The sequence below is a fragment of the Grammomys surdaster genome, unplaced genomic scaffold (assembly GCF_004785775.1).
Source record: "Grammomys surdaster isolate TR1022 unplaced genomic scaffold, NIH_TR_1.0 362, whole genome shotgun sequence".
NCBI lineage: Eukaryota > Metazoa > Chordata > Mammalia > Rodentia > Muridae > Grammomys > Grammomys surdaster.
In genome coordinates, this window is record NW_021604781.1 from 5,201,361 (window position 1) to 5,222,269 (window position 20,909).

The 20,909-nt window shown below is 42.8% G+C and overlaps 1 protein-coding gene across 3 annotated transcripts in view; it reads right to left on the reverse strand.

Moving 5' to 3' along the window:
• The window catches only part of Insr (insulin receptor), a 132,759-nt gene that overhangs the window by 45,274 nt on the left and 66,576 nt on the right, over positions 1-20,909 (reverse strand). For all 3 annotated transcript variants that reach the window (XM_028779715.1, XM_028779717.1, XM_028779716.1), the window contains exons 3-6: positions 19,706-20,027; positions 7,279-7,427; positions 5,889-6,033; positions 1,378-1,592 (exon numbers count right to left, since the gene is read on the reverse strand). In XM_028779715.1, the coding sequence (XP_028635548.1) occupies positions 1,378-1,592; positions 5,889-6,033; positions 7,279-7,427; positions 19,706-20,027 (831 nt within the window). The remainder of the gene's footprint in view (positions 1-1,377; positions 1,593-5,888; positions 6,034-7,278; positions 7,428-19,705; positions 20,028-20,909) is intronic.

Sequence of the window (20,909 nt, forward strand, 5' to 3'; positions counted from 1 at the left end):
GGAGGGAGGGAGGGAGGGAGGGAGGGAGGGAAGGGAAAAAACCTCCAGTCATCATGGCTGTGGTAGTTTGAATGGGAATGACCCCATAGGCTCATATGTTTGAATGCTTGGTCTCCAGTTAGTCAAACAGGCAGGGTCCCTGCATGGAGGCTGGAACAGGTCATTATGTGAAGATGTGAAAATGAAGCCTAGATGACATTGGAGACCCCAAGATGTTGGAGATGCCAGAGTTATGGGGTGTCTGCTCAGTGAGCTGCCCAAGAGAGAGAAATGTATTGCATTCAGCAAGGCCAGAAAGGAAGAGCCACCTAACGAAGAGTTTGGAGTCTGCCGCTCTGGGCTTCAGTTTTGCTTTGGTCTGGTATTTCCTCACTGTGTTCCTTTCCACCCTGTTGGAATGGCAATGTATCTCCCATGCCACTGTATGTTGTAAGTATGTGATGGACTTTTTGATTTTGCAGGGGTTACAGCAAAGAGATTGCCTTGAGTCTCAGAAGAGACTTTGGTTTTTTAAACAGTGTTGAGATCATGATAGAATATGGGGAATTTGAAGTTGGGCTGAATGGATTTTGTTACACTATGACTACAAGTCTATAGAGGCCAGAGAGTGGAACATGGTAGTTTGAATAAGAATGGTCCCCACAGGTTCATGTTTAAATGCTTAATCCCAAGTAGAAGTGTTTGGGAAGAATTAGGAGGTGTGGCCTTGTTGGGGGTGTGGCCTTGTTGGAGGAAGTGTGTCACTGGGGTGGAATTTGAGGCACAAAAGTCTATGTGGGACCCAGTCTCTCTCTTTTCTCTGCCTCTGCCTGTGGATCAGAATATAAGCTCTCAGCTTCATGCCTGTCTCTCTGCCTGTATGATTCTCACCTTGAACATAAAAGCCTAGGCTTCAGAAACAAAGCCAGCCCCAATTAAATGCTTTTCTTTATAAAAACTGCCTTGGTCAAATGTCTCTTCACAGCAACACCTCCATCCTCCGCACTGAAAAAGTAGGAAAGACAGACCCCTGTGGTTCTTAGACGAGTCTATAAAGATTATTGTTGAGCTTTAGGCAGAAAAAAAAAAATCTAACAAACGAAAAATAGTGGCTGATGCCCAGGGAATGATACCTGAGGTTGTCCTCTGGCCTCCACAGACACATGAATGTCTATCCATAAACACACATACACACATGCACACACAAGAACACATACACACATGTGTACACATGCACACATACACACATGTGCACACATATACACACCTGCCTTTTGTATTTTAAAACTCCTCTCACAGAAAGCTGTAGCTCAACAAACAACAATGGCACCTTCCTGGCAGCTATGGTAGAGGCTGCCAGAGGGCAGCCACTGGGGACAGAAGACTGAAGGAACTTACAGGATGCCTGGTCCCCATTGGTCTTCAGGGCAATGTCGTTCCTCTCCTGACGGCCCTTAGTTCCGGAAACTTCTTCCATCTTGTGAATTTCAGACAAGCAGAGTTTCGGGTTGTAGTGGAAGAAGAGCTTGCCTTGAGTGATGGTAAGGTTGTGTTTGCTCCAGTCCCAGAGTTGCCTCAGGTTCTGGTTGTCCAAGGCATAGAAAGAATAGTTCCTACAGAGACACACACAACTAGTCACTCAAAACCAGTGTTCTTAGTTCCGGGGTGGCAGGTGCCATAGAGTGCACTAAGTGGGTTGTAGTTTTGTTGGGTTTTTTTTTATAATTTATTTTTTCTCAGATCATAATTCATTCACACAGGGGTTATAAACACAGAAAGGCAGGATGTGGGGAAGGGAATGACACTGGAGTGTGGGTGATCAGGGGGAATACAGATATCATCAGAACCGGGTATCCGCTGGGTGAAGGTTCAGGGGACAGGTCACTATGACTCTGCCTATGACTCGCTTGTCTTTATCTAAGTTGGTATTATCTGCCTAGGCTACCTATTTACAAGGTCTATGACTACTCAGGCTTATAAATTTCCACAAAAGCTGCCTGTTTACATTAGCTTATAGCCATCTGTTTCAATGTTTTTTCACAGAGACCCAAGACTTGGTGTTAGTATACATGTATGACAGGCCTATTGCTGATTTTAGGCCTATGGCTGATTTTAGACCTTCAGTGGGTAAGCAGGGCTGCCCCTGACATCTCCTCCCTTCTCTAAGTAGGGAAGTTGACAATTTCTCATGTCCAGGAAGGTGTAGAACACTCTCCGAGAACCCCCAATAAGGGAATGGGAATGTGGCTAAGGGATAGAGCCCCTGTCTAGAATCCCCCAGTGAGGACTGACGATATGAGTCAGGAGTAGTGCACCTAACTGGAATCTTCCATTGAGGAGCTGGGATGCAGCTCAGTAGTAGAGAGCCTCCCCCACTCCACAATGGTAGAGTGCTTGCTTAGCATGTACCAACCACTAGATACAATTCTTGGTATGGCAAGATGAGAAAGAGAAGAAAAGAAGGAGCTGGAGAAGAAAGAAGAAGCAAAGATGGAAGAGGAGGAAGAGGCAGAAGGGGAACAGGGGTTGTAGTTAGACCGGAATTGGGAGGAGGGAAAATTAAAGACACATAACCATATGAGCTGAACCCAGGGGAAGAGCAAAGCAGTGTTCTTTACCTAGCAGGTTTGAGAAAATACCCAGAAGCTGCAATAAAATGAACCCTTGAGTCTACTAAACACTAGATTAAGACCATGAATATATATCCTTCTCTGGAAGAAGGTGGAAAGAGGAGGAGGAGCAGAAGCAGGAGGAGGAAGAAGAGGAAGGAAGGAGGATAATGAGAAAGAAAGACAAAGAAGGAGGTGGAGGAAACAGGAAGAAGAAAGGAGGAGGAAGAAGGAAGAAGAAGAAGAGGGAGGAGAAAGGAGAAAGAAAAGAGAAGGAAAGAGGAAGAAGAAGAAGGAAGGAGGAAGAGGGAAAAGGAGGGAGAGGAAGAAGAGATAGGAGCAGGAAGAGGAAGAAGGAGGGAGATAAAGAAAGAAGGAGGAGGAGGAGCAGGAGTAAGAAGAAGAGGAGGAAGAGGAGGAAGGAAGGAAGGAAGGAAGGAAGGAAGGAAGGAATTAATTCTAGGTTATACAATCTCTATGGACATTACAAAGCTAAAGGTTTTATAATATTTTTGATGAGTTTTTATTAGAGTTGTGTTTTGGAACAATTAACAGCCTACTAGCAAGTGATGAGTAGGGAAAGGACCTGGACCTCCGTGATGGATCCAGAAATCATACCCTGTGTATCATGTGAACAGGCTAATAGTTCCAAACTTCCTTGAAAGAGGAGGAAAAGCATTAGAGATGTAGCCTGGTTTGTAGAGTGCTTGCCTAGTAATCAAAGGCCGTGGATTCCATCCCAGCACTGCATACTCCAGGAGATAATAAGCAGAAGGCTCAAGTTCAAGGTCATCAGAGCAAGTTCAAGGCTAGCCTGGGCTAAATGAAAATGAGTCTTGAAAAAGATAGATAGATAGATAGATAGATAGATAGATAGATAGATAGGTTTTCAAAGAGGTACCACAGAAAGAAAGATGAAAAAAAAAGATTCTGGGTTGTTTTAATTAATGATTCTAAATTTGAACATTTGAGACATAATAGGCTAAGTAAGTTTTAAGTTGGGTATTAGAATTCTACTGGACAGCTCTGGCTTTAACATAAAAATATTTGTGACAGAAATATCAGCATATGCAGATGGGTATTTTAGAGGAGTAAATTTAAACATGGTGAACTTGGTCCCAAACACCTTTTCAGCCTTCTTTTCTATTGCCTTTCTCGATCACAAAGGCTTGAAAAGGTGAATATTTGTTCTTCCCACCTCCCTCACAGCTTTCCAGCAATAGCCATGTGACCTGGGTCTATCAAATAAAAGAGAAACGAGTTTTGGGATAAAAACTATGGAAGGTTGCAAACATGTTTGGTTTGGTTTGGTGTTATATTCCTGTTTGTTTGTTTGTTTGTTTGTTTTTTAAATGATTTTGAGAAATGGTCTCTCTCTGTAGCCCCAGCTGGCCTTAGAAATCACTCCACTGACCAGGCTAGGCTGGTCCTGAGATCAGCCTGTTTCTACTTTTTAAGTCCTGGGATTAAAGATGCATATTAGCAACCCAGTTGTGTGGTTCTGCTTTAAGACAGTGTAGATTGGCATGTCCTTTCACCCTGTTCCCTATTTGCTGTTGGTTTTTCAGCAATGAGATGAGTACAGGGCACTCGTTCTGTGCCCACAAAATCACAGAATCTAACTTCTCCATTGCATTTCTCAACGACCCTCTGTAGACTTCTTGCTCATGAGCCCATCTCCACTTTTTAAACACCACACTCAGGACATCTATTTGTTTGAGCAACTTAAGCAAGGACTGCAGGACCTGAAGGACAGCAGAGCAAAAGAGAGTTCCAGAAACAAGGATGGATAACTGGGGTCAGAACTGCACTTGCTGTATCTGAGGTTCCCAGTGGTACCTGAGACAATCTAAAGAGACAGGCTTAGGGTGATAGGTAAGGAGAGAAGTCCAGACTGAATATTGCAGCTTAGGTAGGTCAAGATCCCAAGACATGGGCCATGGCCAAGAGTCCACGTTGCCAACTCAGAAAGAAAATGGAGACTAAGAGGAAAATTAGGAAGATACCTGGGAGTGGCTGGAAGGATACCTAAAAGAGGTGGAATTCCAGGGGTCAGAAAAGATGAGTATCTCAACAAAGAGCAAGTATGGTCTCTGCTAAGTGAAAGAAAGGTCTTGGGGTAAGTGGGAAGAGGGGGGAGGGACCACGGACATGACATCTTATGTTGAACCTTCTACAAGGCTGATTAATTCATTAAAATTTAATTGACCGTGGAGAAGTTAGAATGTTGCAGGTCCAAAGTCTAATTACAATTTATCCTGATCTGACTTTAACCGTCTTAATAGCCACTCTTGCCCACCTCTGTGTCTGACCTAACATCCTTGTGACTAACATGTAAAGCTTTTGGAATGTACTAGAGTAGCAAACCACCAGCTTCCATTAACCAAAACACTAAGATGGCTTCTGAGGCCTATAGCAGAGAGTCCCTGGTTTTCTGATACTCACCTCTTTGATGTTCATATCAGCATATTGTAAAGGTGCCTTCTTGGTTTATGACTTTGTGTTCTATTGGTATAAAAATATCCTGAGACTGTTACTACACTGAGATATGTAATTTGGGATAATCTTTATCAGTGTTCCTGGGCCAAGCTGCTCATAATTGGTTCCAGGATAAACTATCTCTTATCCTTTAAGGTGATAGTTTTGAATTGACAGAGCTAATAGGAAAAGTTTCCAAACATGGCTGTGACCAGGTATTTAATCACACTCCATTCTCAGTGTAGTTTTGACAGATGTACACTCAATTAGCAAATCCCAGCCAGTACCCTCTGGCTTCCCTAGAAAGACTATAAAGTAGATTTTGTGTTTCTTGCTAAATGGACATTCACAAATATCGCAGGCATTTTCACCTAATAGATTGCTTCATTTTGGTTCAGTTGGCTTATACAAAACAAAAGCCCTAAGTTCTTGTGTGTGTGTGTATGCATGCACTCATACATGCATGGGTGAACATGTGTGCTGCATGTGCATGAATGTGTTCATGAGAGTGGAGGACAGAGGAAAACCTGGATGCCATTCCTTAGACCTTATCCACCCTGGTCTTCTGAGTCAGGGTCTCTCACTGGCCTCAAACTTGATAAGCAGGTAAGGACTGACTAGCCAATGAGCCCCAGGCATCTCCCTGTCTCTGTGTCTCCAACACTACTTGGCCTGCCTTTTTTCTAAACCTGTGATTAAATTCAGGTCTTTACATTGCAAAGTAAGCAGTTGATCCGGAGAGCCACCTCCCCTTCCCTACGTTGTTCTCCTCATTCACGAGTTTCCTGGTTGGCAGTCACAAACACAGCCAGGGTCACATACCCAATTTCCAAGGTCTCGCCTCGGATCAGATGTAGCTTCCTGAAGAAAGAAAGTGACACCAGAGCATAGGAGCGACGGATCTTTAGGAACCCTGAAATTTCTTCAATGAGGCCAAGGTTAGCCTCCAGCTCAGCTGCCAGGTTGTCTGCAAAAAAGGAGGAAATGCCCATAAGTGTCTACAGAAATGTTTTATCCACTCTGTGTGTGTGTGTGTGTGCGCGCGTGTGTGTGTGTGTAGGTGCATGCACGAATGCGTGTGTGTACTCCTGTAAACCTGTTATCCCAGCACTCAGGATGTGAAGGTAGGAGAATTAGGAGTTGGAAGTCACCTATGGCTATGTAGTGAGTTTAAAGCAAATCTGCAATACAGCATGCTTACTTTTATTTTATTTATTTCTATTTTTGAAATAAAGTGTCATGTAGCCCAAGTTTGCCTCAAGTCTACCATTCACCTAAAGATAACGTTGAACTTCTACATCCCCCCTAGTGCGGTGTGCCACAGTGACACAGTACTGCGAACTGAAATCCATGAATCTGCGAATGCTGGGCAAGCACTCTACCTACCTTAACACACAACCCATAATAAAGTTCTTGTTTTGTTTTGATTTTAGCTTGGAGCCTTTCTTTATTTATCTTTTTGATATTGGGTCTCATGTAGTCTAGGCTGACTTCAAACTCACACCTGAACTTCTACTTCCATCTCCTGAGTGCTGGGATAGCAAGTGTATACCAGTAGACGTGGTGCATATTTGTAAGAATAGGTCCCTGAGGCTGTAGAGATGGCCCAGAATTAAGAGAATGTGTTGCTGTCATAGAGAACCTGAGTTCAGTTCCCACATCTGCATGGCAACTCACAGTCATCTCTAACTGCAGTTCCAGGGTATCACATACCCTCTTTCTTTTGTGGACACCACATATACACTGTGTATATACATATACCCAGACAAAACACTCATACACATAAATTATAAAGGATACAGATTCCTGCGGCAGATTGGAAAGTAAGAATTTTAGGCAGAGGTAGAACCATAAAATTTTCATTTTGGATTTTGAGGCAACTCCTGGTATGAGTCTCCTACTTAGAGGGTCACTGAAGGATGTGTCACTCTGTTTGTTATGTTGTTTTGTTTCTTCAGACAGGATTATGTCATCCAGGCTAGTCTGACCTTGCTAGATTAAAGCAATCCTCCTGCCTCAGCTTCCTGAAGAGTTGAGAGCACAGGACTGAAGTGAATACGGCCATGAAAGTTGAGAGGGGAATGTGTGGAACGCCCTGAGCTATGCATGCACTTCCCCGCTCACAGCTCACAGGTGTGGAATGCCCTGAGCTATGCATGCACTTCCCCGCTCACAGCTCACAGGAAGAGGGAGATGCTCCAAAACTACTCACTGCCCCCTCGAATGTTGATGATCAGGCTTCCATTGATCACAGTGCAGCCTCGGAGCTCCTGGGCAGATGTCACAGAATCAATGGTCTTCTCGCCTTCGAGGATTTGGCAGACCTTAGGACAAGGTCCCAGACATGGGGTGCACATCAAGCTGAGAGTGAAGCAGAGATACAGAGATCAATGAGGTACACAGGGTTCCCTCTACCCATCATTTGGAAGACAGCATGCGTCACAGGAACCCAGTGGCAAACTCAGTCTACACTCTGAAGTGGATGTGCTGAGCTCAGCAGTTGAGCTGGTTAGCTTTAACTGTCAACAGGATCTAGCCTAGAGTCATCTTGAGGAGATCTCAGTGGAGGAATTGTCTAAATCGGATTGGCCCATGACTATGACTATGGGGACTTATCTTGAGTGTTGATTGATGAGGGAGGGCCCCGCCTACTGTGGGTGGCCATTTCCGAGGCAGGTGGGCCTAGTCTATAAGAGAAAGCTAGCTGCACATGAGCTAGAAACTGAGCCAGCGAGCATCATTGCTCTACGGCAGTGGTTCTCAGCCTGAGGATTGCTACCCCTTTGGTGGTCACATATTAGATATCCTACTTATCAGAGATGATATATTATGGTTCATAACAGTAGCAAAATTACAGTTATGAAGTAGCAAAGAAATAATTATATGGTTGTGGGTCACTACAATGTGAGGCTGTATTAGGAAGGTTGAGAAACTGTTTTGTGGTTTCTACTTCAGGTTTTTACTTGACTTCCCTCAGTGACAGACGTGACCAGGCAGTATAAGCTGAAACAAACCTTTTCTTCCCCTAAGCTGCCTTTGGTCACAGTGTTTTATCACAGCAAAAGAAAATTCACTGATACTGTATTTCAAATATTTTAAAGCAACTATGTCTTCGCATTGGTAATGAGGTACCCATGGGCAGTAAAGGATGCAGAGTCGGATTCCCAAGCGATGCTCAGTGCCAGCAACATCTCATCTCCAAACTGCCACAACCGGAAATAGTTCCAGACACTGTCAACTTGCTCCTACAATCTTAAAATAGCCAATTATCCCCTAAAATTTCATTGTTCAGGGTTTGAGAGAGTGCTCAGTCAGTGGAGTGTTCACCTCACAAGTATGAGAACCTCAGCTGAAGCCCTGTAACCCACTTAAAAATGTCAGGCATTGGCTGGAAAGACAGCTCTTAGGGTAAAGGTACCTGCATGCAGCCAAGCCTGCTAACCTAAGTTCAATCCCTGGGACCAACAAAGTGAAAGAGGAAAGTGAGTACTGAAAACTGCCCATTGAACAGTGCGCACGTGCATGCACACACACACACACACACACACACATAAACACACACACACACAAAATAAATACATATGCAATGAAAGGTTTTCTTAAAAATATCAAACATACTGTTAGATGTTGGTAAGATTAGTACTGAGGAAGGAGAGGGTTTTGCTGGCCAGCTAGCCTAGCCTAATAGGTCAGGATCAGGGCCACTAGGAGACCCTGTCACAAAGAAGGTAGGTGGAATTCTGAGAATAATCTCTGATGTTGTCCTCTGATCTCTCTACACCCACTCACACATAGCCACACACACACACAAACATGGACACCCACAAACACACACACTCACAAAAAATTCCTTTCCTGGTGTAAGAAACTTCCTTCATTTTCCACACAGGGCAGATCTGACAGCGCCGCACCTCTCCAGTGCTGGTATAACAAGCACAGCCCACCATGCCCAGCTTTACCAAGGGTGCTAGGATCAAACTGAAGCCAACATCTTACCACCTGAGTCACCGCCCTAGCCCCATAGAGCTTGTCTTGCAATCTCATTCTGTAGGCATGGGTGAGAGAATCATTGGCCATATGTTCATATGCATGTGTAGGCATGTGTGTGTGTATGTGTCTGTGTGTGTGTGTGTGTGTCTGTGTGTGTGTGTGTCTGTGTGTGTGTGTCTGTGTGTGTGTGTGTCTGTGTGTGTGTGTGTCTTTGTGTTTTAGGGGTACATACTCATCTTTGTGAGATCAGAGGTCAACTTTGACTGTCATTCTTTAGGAACCTTTAAGCCTGCTTTTGAGATAGAATCTCATGTTGAACCTAGAACATGTTGTGTGGCCTTCGATGACTGGCCAGGGAGTTCCAGGGATCATCCTGTCTCCTCCTTCCCAGCACTGGGGTCATAAATGCAAGCCACCATGCCCAGGTTTCCAAAAAGAAAGTGTGCACATGTCTGAACTCAGATCTCCGTGCTTGCCTGCTGTTGGAGCTAATTCCCCAGTTCCCCAGCCTTGGAAGCCTGACTCTTTACCTGCCTCTCCCCTTCCTACAGGATATAGAATGTGAAGTTTCAACCATCAGATTACATAGTTGTCCCCAGGTGGGTGTGGGAGATATGCACGTGTAGTTCCAACATTCCAGTGATGAGCTGGCTCATTAGGTAAAGGTGTTTACCCCCAAGCTGAATCCAATCCCCAGAGCCCACATGGTGAAAGAAGAGAGCTCATTCACCCAAAGTTATCCTCAGAGCGCGACATGTTCACTTTGGTTTCCTCGCCCATAAATAAATACAAAAATAAATAAAATACATAAAAATTCCCAGCACTTAAAGCATCAAAGCAAACAACCCTTCAGACATTGCAGGTTTGAGGCCAGCCTTGTTTCCATAGGGAGATCCTGTCTCAGAAGAACAACAAAGCCCCAAACAAAACAAAAACCCACAAGCAGCAACTAGTATACCCAGTCTGTCCTTCTCATGAATGCTCCTAAATGTATTCAAGCATCCACCACAGGTACCTCACAGGTATGGCTGCCTGCACAAGCATGAAGACCTGATCATAAATTCCCAGCACCCGAATTTTTGAAAGTTGAGTATGGCACCAAGCTTTGTGAGGGGACAAAGACCGGGGGATCACTGGGGCTTGTGTCCAGGTACAATGAGAGACCCTAGATCAAAGCAACAGAGAAGAGTCATAGAGCAGGGCACTTGACATCATCCTCCTGCCTCTGTACAGGCACAAACAGACATGCGTACACAAACAGGCACAAACAGACTGTACCCATGAGTATAGTATCTCTGTGTGTTCATTTCAGTTCTGAGTTATTCTAGTGAAGCTTCTAAACTCACAAGCAGCTGGTCAGAAGCATGGATGTTCTAGGGCTCTCTGAAGTATTGCTGATGTCAGGAATCAGGGCAGTCTTGGAAGGTACTGAGTCTGGAATATGTGGTGTCTGAGGCTGCAGCATCCCAGATACTGTGCAGACATTTAGGCTGGAAATCCACAAGCCAAGGAAGGGAGAGCGATGTTGAATAATTACCCCTTCCTAACACACACACACACACACACACACACACACACACACACACACTATGGTCTCAGGCAGGTGAATAACACTATCTTTCTTGTCCTCCTTTATGATCTCTCCGTTCTCACCCTCAGTCCTGTAAAATCCTGCTTACCAGATGTCCCTCTTCCTACTTTAACTTCATTCACTGGAGACTTGAGCTCTTGGTTCAGAACCAGTTCCTGTTGGGCCTTTCATCCCTGTCTCTCTAGACAATTCATTGCCCCCTCTTCCCTGGGGACAGCACCTCTAGATGTGAATATGCCCTTAGCTCTTCCCTGAAGGCCCTCTCAGCCTGTTCTAGTCTTCCACCATCGCTCTCTGCCACCTACTGGCCTGCTGAAGCACTCTGAAACAAGGCAATCCATGGCCACTACACTTTGATAAGATCCACAGAGAGACAGAGAAACCAAGGACCAGAACACCTACCCAACAAAGGCAAAGCCAGGTATCAACACCTAGAATCACCTCAATCACATCTCAGATTTCTAGACACCAGCACAAAATAGCACTCCTTATCACGTGAATGAGAAAAGGAACAAATAATAGAGAGAGAGGCAGACCTATAGAACAGTGGTTCTCCACCTTCCTAACAGTGAAACCTTTTGATATAGTTCCTCATGTTGTGGTGACCTCCTCAACAATAAAATTATTTTATTGCTACTTCATGACTGTGATTTTCCTACAGTGAGGAATCATAATTTTAATATCTGATATTCAGGATATCTGTTATGACCCCGAAAGGGGTTGTGACCCACAGGTTGGGAATGATATTAGAATAACACCTGAGGTTTTAATGGAGACTGTAAAGACCCGAAGGGCCTAGACACATAATCTACAGATTCTAAAAGACCACAGACACCAGCCCAGAATACTATACCCAGAAAAACAATCAATCACAAGGGATGGGGAAAGAAAAACATTCAATGATAAAACTAAATTTAAGCAGTAACCTTCAACCTAAAGAGGTTAATAACAGCTAAGAAACACAAGGAATAAATAACACCAGACCAGCAAATTAAGGAGGAGAGGAGGACCCATATCACCACAACAAAACACTGTCAATCAAAAACATTGTTCATTAGTAATCCTCAGGATAGAGGATCTCAATTCCCCAATAAAAAGAAGCAGACTAACAGAATGGATTCAAAAACAGGATCCACCCTTCAGCTACATCCAAGAAACACACTTTCACAACAAGAATAGACATCACCTCAGGGTAAAGGGATAGAAAAAGGCATTCCAAGCAAATAGACCTAATAAGCAAGCTGGGGTAGCCATTTCAATATCTAACAAAATAGACTTAAAACCAAAACTACTCAGAAGAGATAGAGAAAGATACTGTATACTCATTAAAGGCAAAGTCCACCAAGAGGCTACTGTGATTCTTAATATCTATGCAACAAACACGAGAACCCACATTCATTCAAGACAAACAAGCAAACAAAAAAGAAAAACACTACTACAATTAAGATCACTAACAGATCTTCATGCATTGATAGTGAGATATTTCAATACCCACTCTCATCAATAAACAGGTCCTCTAGACAAAAACTAAACAGAGAAATGCTGGAGTTAACTGATGTTATAAACTAAATGGGCCTAACAGATGTTTACAGAACAGTTCACTGAAACACAAAAGAATATGTCTTCTTCCTAGCAGGTCATGGAACTTTCTCCAAAATTGACCACATACATGGACACAAAGCAAGTCTCAACAGACACAAGAAAATTCAAATAACCCCTGAATCCTGTCTGGCTGCTATGGATAAACCTGGACACCAGAAACAACAGAAAGCTTGCAAACTCAGAGACACTGAACAAATCACTACTAAAAAGTAGGTCAAGGCAGAAATGAAAGATTTTCTATAATTAAATGGAAACGAAAGCACAACACACAAACTTATGTGACACAATATAGGCAGTACTAAGAAGTAATTGACAGCTCTACAGTCCTACATTTAAAAAAAAATTGAGAGATCTTACAAAAACAACCTTAAAGCAAATCAAAGCTCTGGAATAAAGGCAAACAAAAAAAATGACACCTCAAAAAAAGTAGATGGCAGCCGGGCGGTGGTGGCGCACGCCTTTAATCCCAGCACTCGGGAGGCAGAGGCAGGCGGATTTCTGAGTTCGAGGCCAGCCTGGTCTACAGAGTGAGTTCCAGGACAGCCCAGGCTATACAGAGAAACCCTGTCTCGAAAAACCAAAAAAAAAAAAAAAAAAAAAAGTAGATGGCAAGAAATAATCAAACTCAGAGCTAAAATGAATAAAATAAAAACAAAACGAGAGAATCAATGAGTTTCAAACAAAGTATTGGTTCTTTGAGAAAATCAACATGATTGCAAGCTTTAGACAAATTCATAAAAAGTCAGAGAAGACCCAAATTAACCAAATTAGAGGCACAGAGGTGGACATAACTACAGATACCAAGGAAACCCAAAATGTAAAAAAAAAAAAAAAAATCATTTTCTCCATACATACCTCTTACCAAAGTTAATGAAGATTAAATACGCAATTTAAATAGACCTATAACCCCTAGTGAAATAGAAAAAGTCATTAAAAGTCTCCCATCCCCCTACCCCCAAAAAACAGGGCCAGCTGATTTTAGCATAGAATTCTACTAGACTTTCAAAGAAGAGTTAAACACCAATAGTCATCAAATTATTCCATAATATTGAAACAGAAGAAACATTCCCCAGTTCTTTTTACAAGGCCAGTTACTATGATACCTAAACCACACAAAGACCCAACCAAAAAAAGAAAGTTACAGACCAATTTCCCTTATGAACATAGATGCAAATATTATCAATAAAATACTTGCAAACTGAATCTAAGAACAAATAAAAAAGATCATCCACCCTAATTAGATAGCTTTCATCCCAGAGATGCAAGGATTACATATGGTCCAACATATGTAATCTACCATGTAACAAACTGAAAGGAAAAAAAAAAGTTCACCTCATTAGATGTAGAAAAGATCTTTGAAAAATATCTAACACCCCTTCAGGATAAAAGACCTGGAGAGATTAGGGATACAAAGAACATATCTCAAAATAACAAGTGTGATTTATAGAAAGCCCACAGCCAACATCAACTTATATTGAGGGAAACTCAAAATGTTTCCACTAAAATTAGCAACAAGACAAGGCTGTCTATTCTCTCCATACCTATTCAATAAAGTATTTGAAGTCCTAGTTAGAGCAATAAGACAACTGAAGGAGATCAAAAGTATACAAATTGGAAAGGGAGAAGACAAAGTATCTTTATTTGCAGATTATATCATAGTATATTTAAGTGACCCTAAGAATTCTACCAGGAAACTCCTAGAGCTGACAAACACTTAGCCTTTCTACATAAAAATGGCAAACAGACTGAAGAAAAAAATCAGGGAAATAATACCTTTTACAATAACCTAAAAGAAAAATAAAATAAAATATCTTGGGGTAACTCTAACCAAGCAAGTGGAAGACTTCTACAATTAAAAACTTTGACATACTGAAGAAAGAAATTGAAGAAGGTATCAGAACATGCAAAGATCTCTGATGCTCATGGATCAGCAAAATTAATATAGTGAAAATGTCCGCTGGACAGTGGTGGCACACGCCTTTAATCCCAGCACTTGGGAGGCAGAGGCAGGCGGATTTCTGAGTTCGAGGCCAGCCTGGTCTACAGAGTGAGTTCCAGGACAGCCAGGGCTACACAGAGAAACCCTGTCTCGAAAAGACAAAAAAGAAAAAAAGAAAAAAGAAGAAAAAAAAGAAAATGTCCATCCTACCAAAAGCAATCTACCAAAAGATTCAATATAATCCCTTTCAAAATTCCAACACAATTCTTCACAGAAATTGAAAGAATAATTTTTAGATTCATATAGAAACACACACACACACACACACACGCACACACGCACACACGCACACACGCACACACGCACACACGCACACACACACACCAGATAGTAAAACAATCCTGAATAATAAAAGAACTGGAGGTATCACTATGTCTCACATCAAATAATACTACAGAGCTATAGTAATTAAAACAGCATGGTACTGGCATAACAACAGACACACTGACCAACGGAATTGAACTGAAGACTCTGACATAAGTCCACAAACCTACAGACACCTGATTTTTGACAATGAATCCACAAATATACACTGGAGGGAAAAAAAAGACATCTTCAAACCAGATGGTCAAACCGGATGCCTGCATGTAGAAAAACAAAAATAGATCCATGCTTATCACCCCATATAACTATACTCCAAATGGATGAACAACCTCAACATAAAGCCACATATCCTGATACAATGGCAGAGAAAGTGGGGACCAGCCCTGAACTCACTGGCACAAGAAAAGACTTTCTGAACAGAACGTTGGAAGCACAAGCACTAAGATCAACAACTAATAAATCAGACATCATGAAACTGAAATACTTCTAAAAGGCAAATGATGCTATCATTTAGACAAAGCAGCAGCCTACAGAATAAAAAAGATTTTTATCAACTCCACATCCAATAGAGGGCTAATATCCAATATATAAAAAGAGCACAAAAAAAAAACTGGACATCAAGATAATAACCCAATGCGGTACAGATCAAAACAAAGAGTTCTCAAAGGATAAAACACTTGGAGAAATGTTCAACATCTTCAGTCATTAAGGAAACGCAAATCAAAACTTACACCAGTCAGAAGAGTTAAGATCAATAAAACAAATGACAGCACATGCTGGCGAGGATGTGGAGGAAGAGGAAGAGTCAGCCATTGCAGGCAAGACTGCAAACTTGTACAGACACTTTAGAAATCAGTGTGGCGGTTCCTCCGGAAGATGAAAATAGATCTACTTCAAGATCCAACTACATCGCCCCAAGGCATAAACCCACAGGACACTATATTCTACTACGGAATCACTAGCTCACCCCTGCTCGTCACTACTCTACTCATAACAGCCAGAAAACAGGCTAAACATCCATCAATGAATGAATAGGCATAGAAAATGTGATATATTTACACAGTGGAGTATTACTCAGTCACTAAATAAATAAACTCATGAAATTCACAGATAAATGGAAGAAACTAGAGAAAAATCATCCTGAGTGAGGTAACTGAGACCCAAAAAGACAAATATGTTATGTACTCACTTATACATGGATATTAACTGTTAAGCCTTAGATAGACAAGCTACTAAAAGTATAACCACAAAGGTTAGGTGTAGAGTAATAACTAGGGGTTAGGGGAGGATCTCCAAAGGAAGGGAAAATGGAATAAATAATTATGGATCAGGGGATAGCGAGGAAGAGAAACTAAGACAGAAAGATTCAAGGGGAGGGAAAGGGAAGAGAAGGGCAAGAGAGATAATACAGGGAGGAACAGCTAACTTTAAGAGAATTGGAGAGGTCATATGGAAACCTACTACAATGGACACTTCTTCAAATGCATAAATACATAAAAGAAATCTTTAGGTTTTATTATTTGGAATCTTTAGATCTTGTTATCACCAAATAACAAGCAGACAACCCACCTATACATTTGTAGCCAAGTGAAACCTCCAGGGACATGGATCAGTTACTTCCAACCGAGTTGTTAGACAGAGAAAGGGGCCCTCAAAGGAACCCCCACATGACTCAGGGTATTGCGAATAAGGCTATTGGTTGGTCTCCACAAACTGAGGTAAGGCCCTACTGCTGAAGACAACGACATTGATTCTTGTTGAACGTGTAGAAGCCAAGCTTGTGCATACTTAGAGCCTTACTCTTGCTCATGGTACTGGAAGGTTCTCTGCATTACCAGAGGAGAAAGATAAACACCAACCCAGCCACAAACCCTCTGCTCTACAGTGAGCAGCCAGCATGATACCTTGGTGCAAAAGTGGCATAAAAGTTGTGGCATCAACCAACTGCTATCTGGTTAGATTTAAGGCCCATTCCATGAAATGGAACTCATGACTGATACTGCTAAGGTGGCCAAGAACCTAAGACTAGATAGGCTATGGGCCCATGGGAAAATCAATACTATTGTTCTGCTAAAGGAATGTAGCAATAAGATGACTCTTAAGGACATTCTGTCATATTCATAGATCAGTGTCTCACTCGGCTGTCACCAGAGGAGCTTCTCCTGGAGGAGCTGAGAACAAATACAGAAACCCACAACTGGACAATGTGCACAGAATCATCACTGTGGTTTTGGTGAGCATTAAAAACATGCCTATTATTTAAAGTCCATGTCTTTTTCTTCTTTAGAATGGATATGTATGTGTGTTGTGTAAGCATGTGTGCCCGTGTGGAGGCCTACAGATGATGTTGGATATCCTCCTTGATTGTTCTCTATCATATATGTGTATGTATGTATATACATATAGATGATAGATAGATGATGGATAGACAGACAGACAGACAGACAGACAGACAGACAGATAGATAGATTTGTGGAGTGTGTGTGTGTGACTGTGTGTGTGACTCTGTGTGTGTGTGTGTGACTCTGTGTGTGTGTGTGACTCTGTGACTCTGTGTGTGTGTGTGACTGTGTGTGACTGTGTGTGTGTGTGACTGTGTGTGTGTGTGTGTGACTGTGTGTGTGTGACTGTGTGTATGTGTGACTATGTGTGTGTGTGACTCTGTGTGTGTGTGTATGACTGTGTGTATGTGTGTGTGTGTGTAACTGTGTGTGTGTGTGTGTGTGTGTGTGTGTCTAACTGTGTGGTCATGTACACATCACAGCATGTAGCATGAAGGTCAGAGAACAAACTTTGGAAGTCAGTTTTCTCCTTCTGTGGGTCCTAAGGTTTCAAACTGAGAATGTCAGTGTTGGTGGCAGGCACCTTTACCTGCTCAGCCATCTCGCCAGCCCTCCACCTTATAGACTGAGGATATATTCCCTCATTTGAACTCAGAGCTCATCAATTTAGCTAATGTAGATAGCCAACCTGCTCTGGGAACCCGTGTCTCCACCTTCTAAGGCTGGGATTACACGTGGGCCATCACACAGCCCGGCATTTACACAGGTTCTAAGAATCCGTATTCCTGCTTTCTCTGGGGGGTCATCTCTCCAGCCCTCTAGGCAATGTCTTTTAAACAAAGGTCTTGACATCAGTCCCAATCTTTCTTAAAAACTGAAATGGATAAACAGAATGATGTTTCCTTCTCCAATCTTCCTGCTAAACCTTCTGCCCTCAAAAAAAACAAAAATTAAAAAGTCCCATTCAACACTCAGACTGATTTATAGAGGTCTGTTTGGGGCAGCAGACCTTGCTGTTTTGCTTCTCTTTTCAAGAAAAAAAAAACATAATGAGCAAAACAAAACATATTGTACTTTCAGGTTTCATAAACACTAAAAAAAAAATTGTTCACAGGAGCTAAAATAAAGATTGTTTTCCTTCTTGCCCTTTCTACCCAGGGAAATAAAATTTCCCACCAAAATCAAAACACTCGTTTGCTCGCTCACTTGGCTAGTGCCCAAGTCTGAGAGGAAGAATTTTGACGTCAGCAGGTCAGCTCAAGGCCTCGCAATGTGCGTCTGTTTCTGATTTGGTTTTCTGTTCTTTGCTGGACATCTCCCCCACACCCCTCCCTTTTCTTAAACCCAAAAACAAAAACCAAGAAATAAATTTAAAAATCAACAACTCGGTGCTGGTCCCAGATACTAAAATATCTCATCCACGAAGTTAAGGCCCTAAGCAAAGCACCTGGGGTGTGTATACATAGGAAGCCTGACACACACCACTCAGAAGAGAGAAAACCCTGTTTCTCACCCCAGTGGTAGGAAATGGCTTGATGGTGCTGATCTTGGAAGAACAGCCAAGCCCTGGAACAGTGTAGGTGTAAGCCCTCCTGTCCTTAAGACAGTATGCCCCAGCTTGTGGTCAGGTCAGGTAGGCTATGAACTGCACAGCTACCTTCCTGGTCTAACAGTGATTCACGGAGCCGAGGAGGAGGAGAAGGAGGAGGCAGGTGACACAAAAGACCTCCATCTTCAAGTCACTCAGAGATGAGATGTTCAGGCGAAGAAGCACCTCCCTTCTGATCAACTCTATCATCAAAGCCCAGGACATAAACAGTATAAAACAACAAAAGTGCTACTGAGAGCATGTAGATCCTCGGTTGGCAAAATGCTTGCTGCACAAGCATGAAGTCCTTGGTTTGCTTCAAGCACCACAGGGAGGCTTCCATTCACCTGTAACCTCAGCTCAAGGGGATCGGATGCACTCTACTGGCCTCCCCAGACACCTCTGTGCACAGAAAACACTGCATATACATACATACACATAAAAAAGAATAAAATATTTTAAAAACTAAATAAAGTGAAGAGTGATTGAGGGAAAGCATCCATCATCAACCACTGGTCTACACACACACACACACACGTCCACACAGATGAAGACATACACACACCTGTACTCACCTGCAACATGTGCCCAAACACACAAATATGTGCACACATAGGCTCAACTATGCACACACAAGTGCTCGTTTGCATACACATGTCCATATAAGTGAACACATAAACACATACACACAAATGCCCACCTTCACATACATGAACACACACATAATGCATAAACACATACAAACGTGTGCACACATCCACCTGCACGCACAGGTCCCTACACACATACCCACTTTGTGCATTACATGTGTACATGCATACACACACATACACACACGTAACCATCTGCACATACATATTGCCCCCACACATGAACACATACAGAATTTTAAAAATGTAAGTAGTAGTTATCAACAGCAAGCCCACTCTTACCCAGCACACTCTGGTTTAGCACAAGTTTTTTTTTTCCTTGTGGGAGGGGTAAGGGAGGGGGTATTTCTTTCTGGATTTTTGGTTTAGTTTGGTTTGAGACAGGATCTCATGCAGCTCAGGCTGGCTTTGAACTCACAATGTAGCCAAGGATGACTCTCACCTTCTGATCCTCCTGCCTCTACCTTCCAAATGTTAGGATCACTGGCATGTGCCACCAGCCCTGATAAATCTGATGCTAGGAATGCATTCTAGCAAAAGAGCTACATCTTCAGCCTCTTTAACCAAATCACCAGCTTCTAGTTCCTTCCCCAGCCCCTCACCCAGGACTCACTTGCTGGAATTCATGGTATAGCCAGACGGGCACTCGGGGATGCACTTGTTGTTGTGAATGACGTACTGGTGGCAGCCAGGCTTCCGAGAGTTCCTGCATTTGTAGTGAAGGTCTTGGCAGAAGCTGAAGTTCACGCAGCGCCAGTCCTGGAAGTGATAGTAGGGTGGTGGGCAAGTCTCCACACACTGACCATCCAGGTAGAAGTTGCGACAGGCCACACACTTGGTAGGGTCATCAGGTTCCGAACAGTTGCCCAGGCACTCCTTGTGGCAGCACAGGCCTTCAGCTGTGCAGCCATGTGACTTACAGATGGTTGGGCAAACTAGAGACAAGAAGGAAAAACAGAACAGCTGGTCAAGAACTCTGTCCAATTTCTGTCTGCACAAACGGCCAAACAAAATAATAACAATAACAGCCACACTCAAACAGCGCTTGACACGTGCCTGACTGCTCTGTGAAAAAAAAAAAAGGACAGCAGCCCCCACAAAGCAGCACCACACTTGGCAAAAGTTAACCAACCACCTGAGGAAGAGGGAGCGAGAGACCTGACTCACTGCATTTGCCAGTTACTACCATCAACTTCAGGCTACCGACAGGAAGCCAAGGAACCAAGTCCTTGGCAGGAGACACAATGTAACACACGATTAAATAATGTTTCCTATAGTCCATACGGTCTATGTCTGTGACAGAGGCAATAACTCCAAGGGCACACATACTTTTTTCATGCTATGCCTAAGGGCTGGAGGGATGGCTTAATAGTAGCCAGCACTTGTTGTCTTGCAAAGGACTTGAGTTCAGTTCCCAGCACCCACAACAAGCAGGTGGTTTATGTTTAACTCCAGCTCCAGGGCACTCAGTGCCCTCTCCTGGGCTTTGCAGGCACCTGTTCATGTTTCATATGCACATATATAAGTAAAAATAAAATATTTCTGAAGCAGGACTGAACAGCCAAGAACCAGATTTCTCCCAAATTCTCAAGTGTAACTGCCAGTATCAAATGGGTTCCAGTCCACTAGCCAGTTTCAAATACTGTCAGCAACACTATCCAAGTCAATCTTCTACCATGACAGAAATATGAGCTGTTCAATGTGTAGTCCTTTCTCCCCTGTAGCATGTAGTGTAGTTACTGAACACACAAAGCAAAAACAAAACTAACTATGGTAAAATTGCCCTAAGAGCTTCCATCTCTGGCTGCAGATGTGGC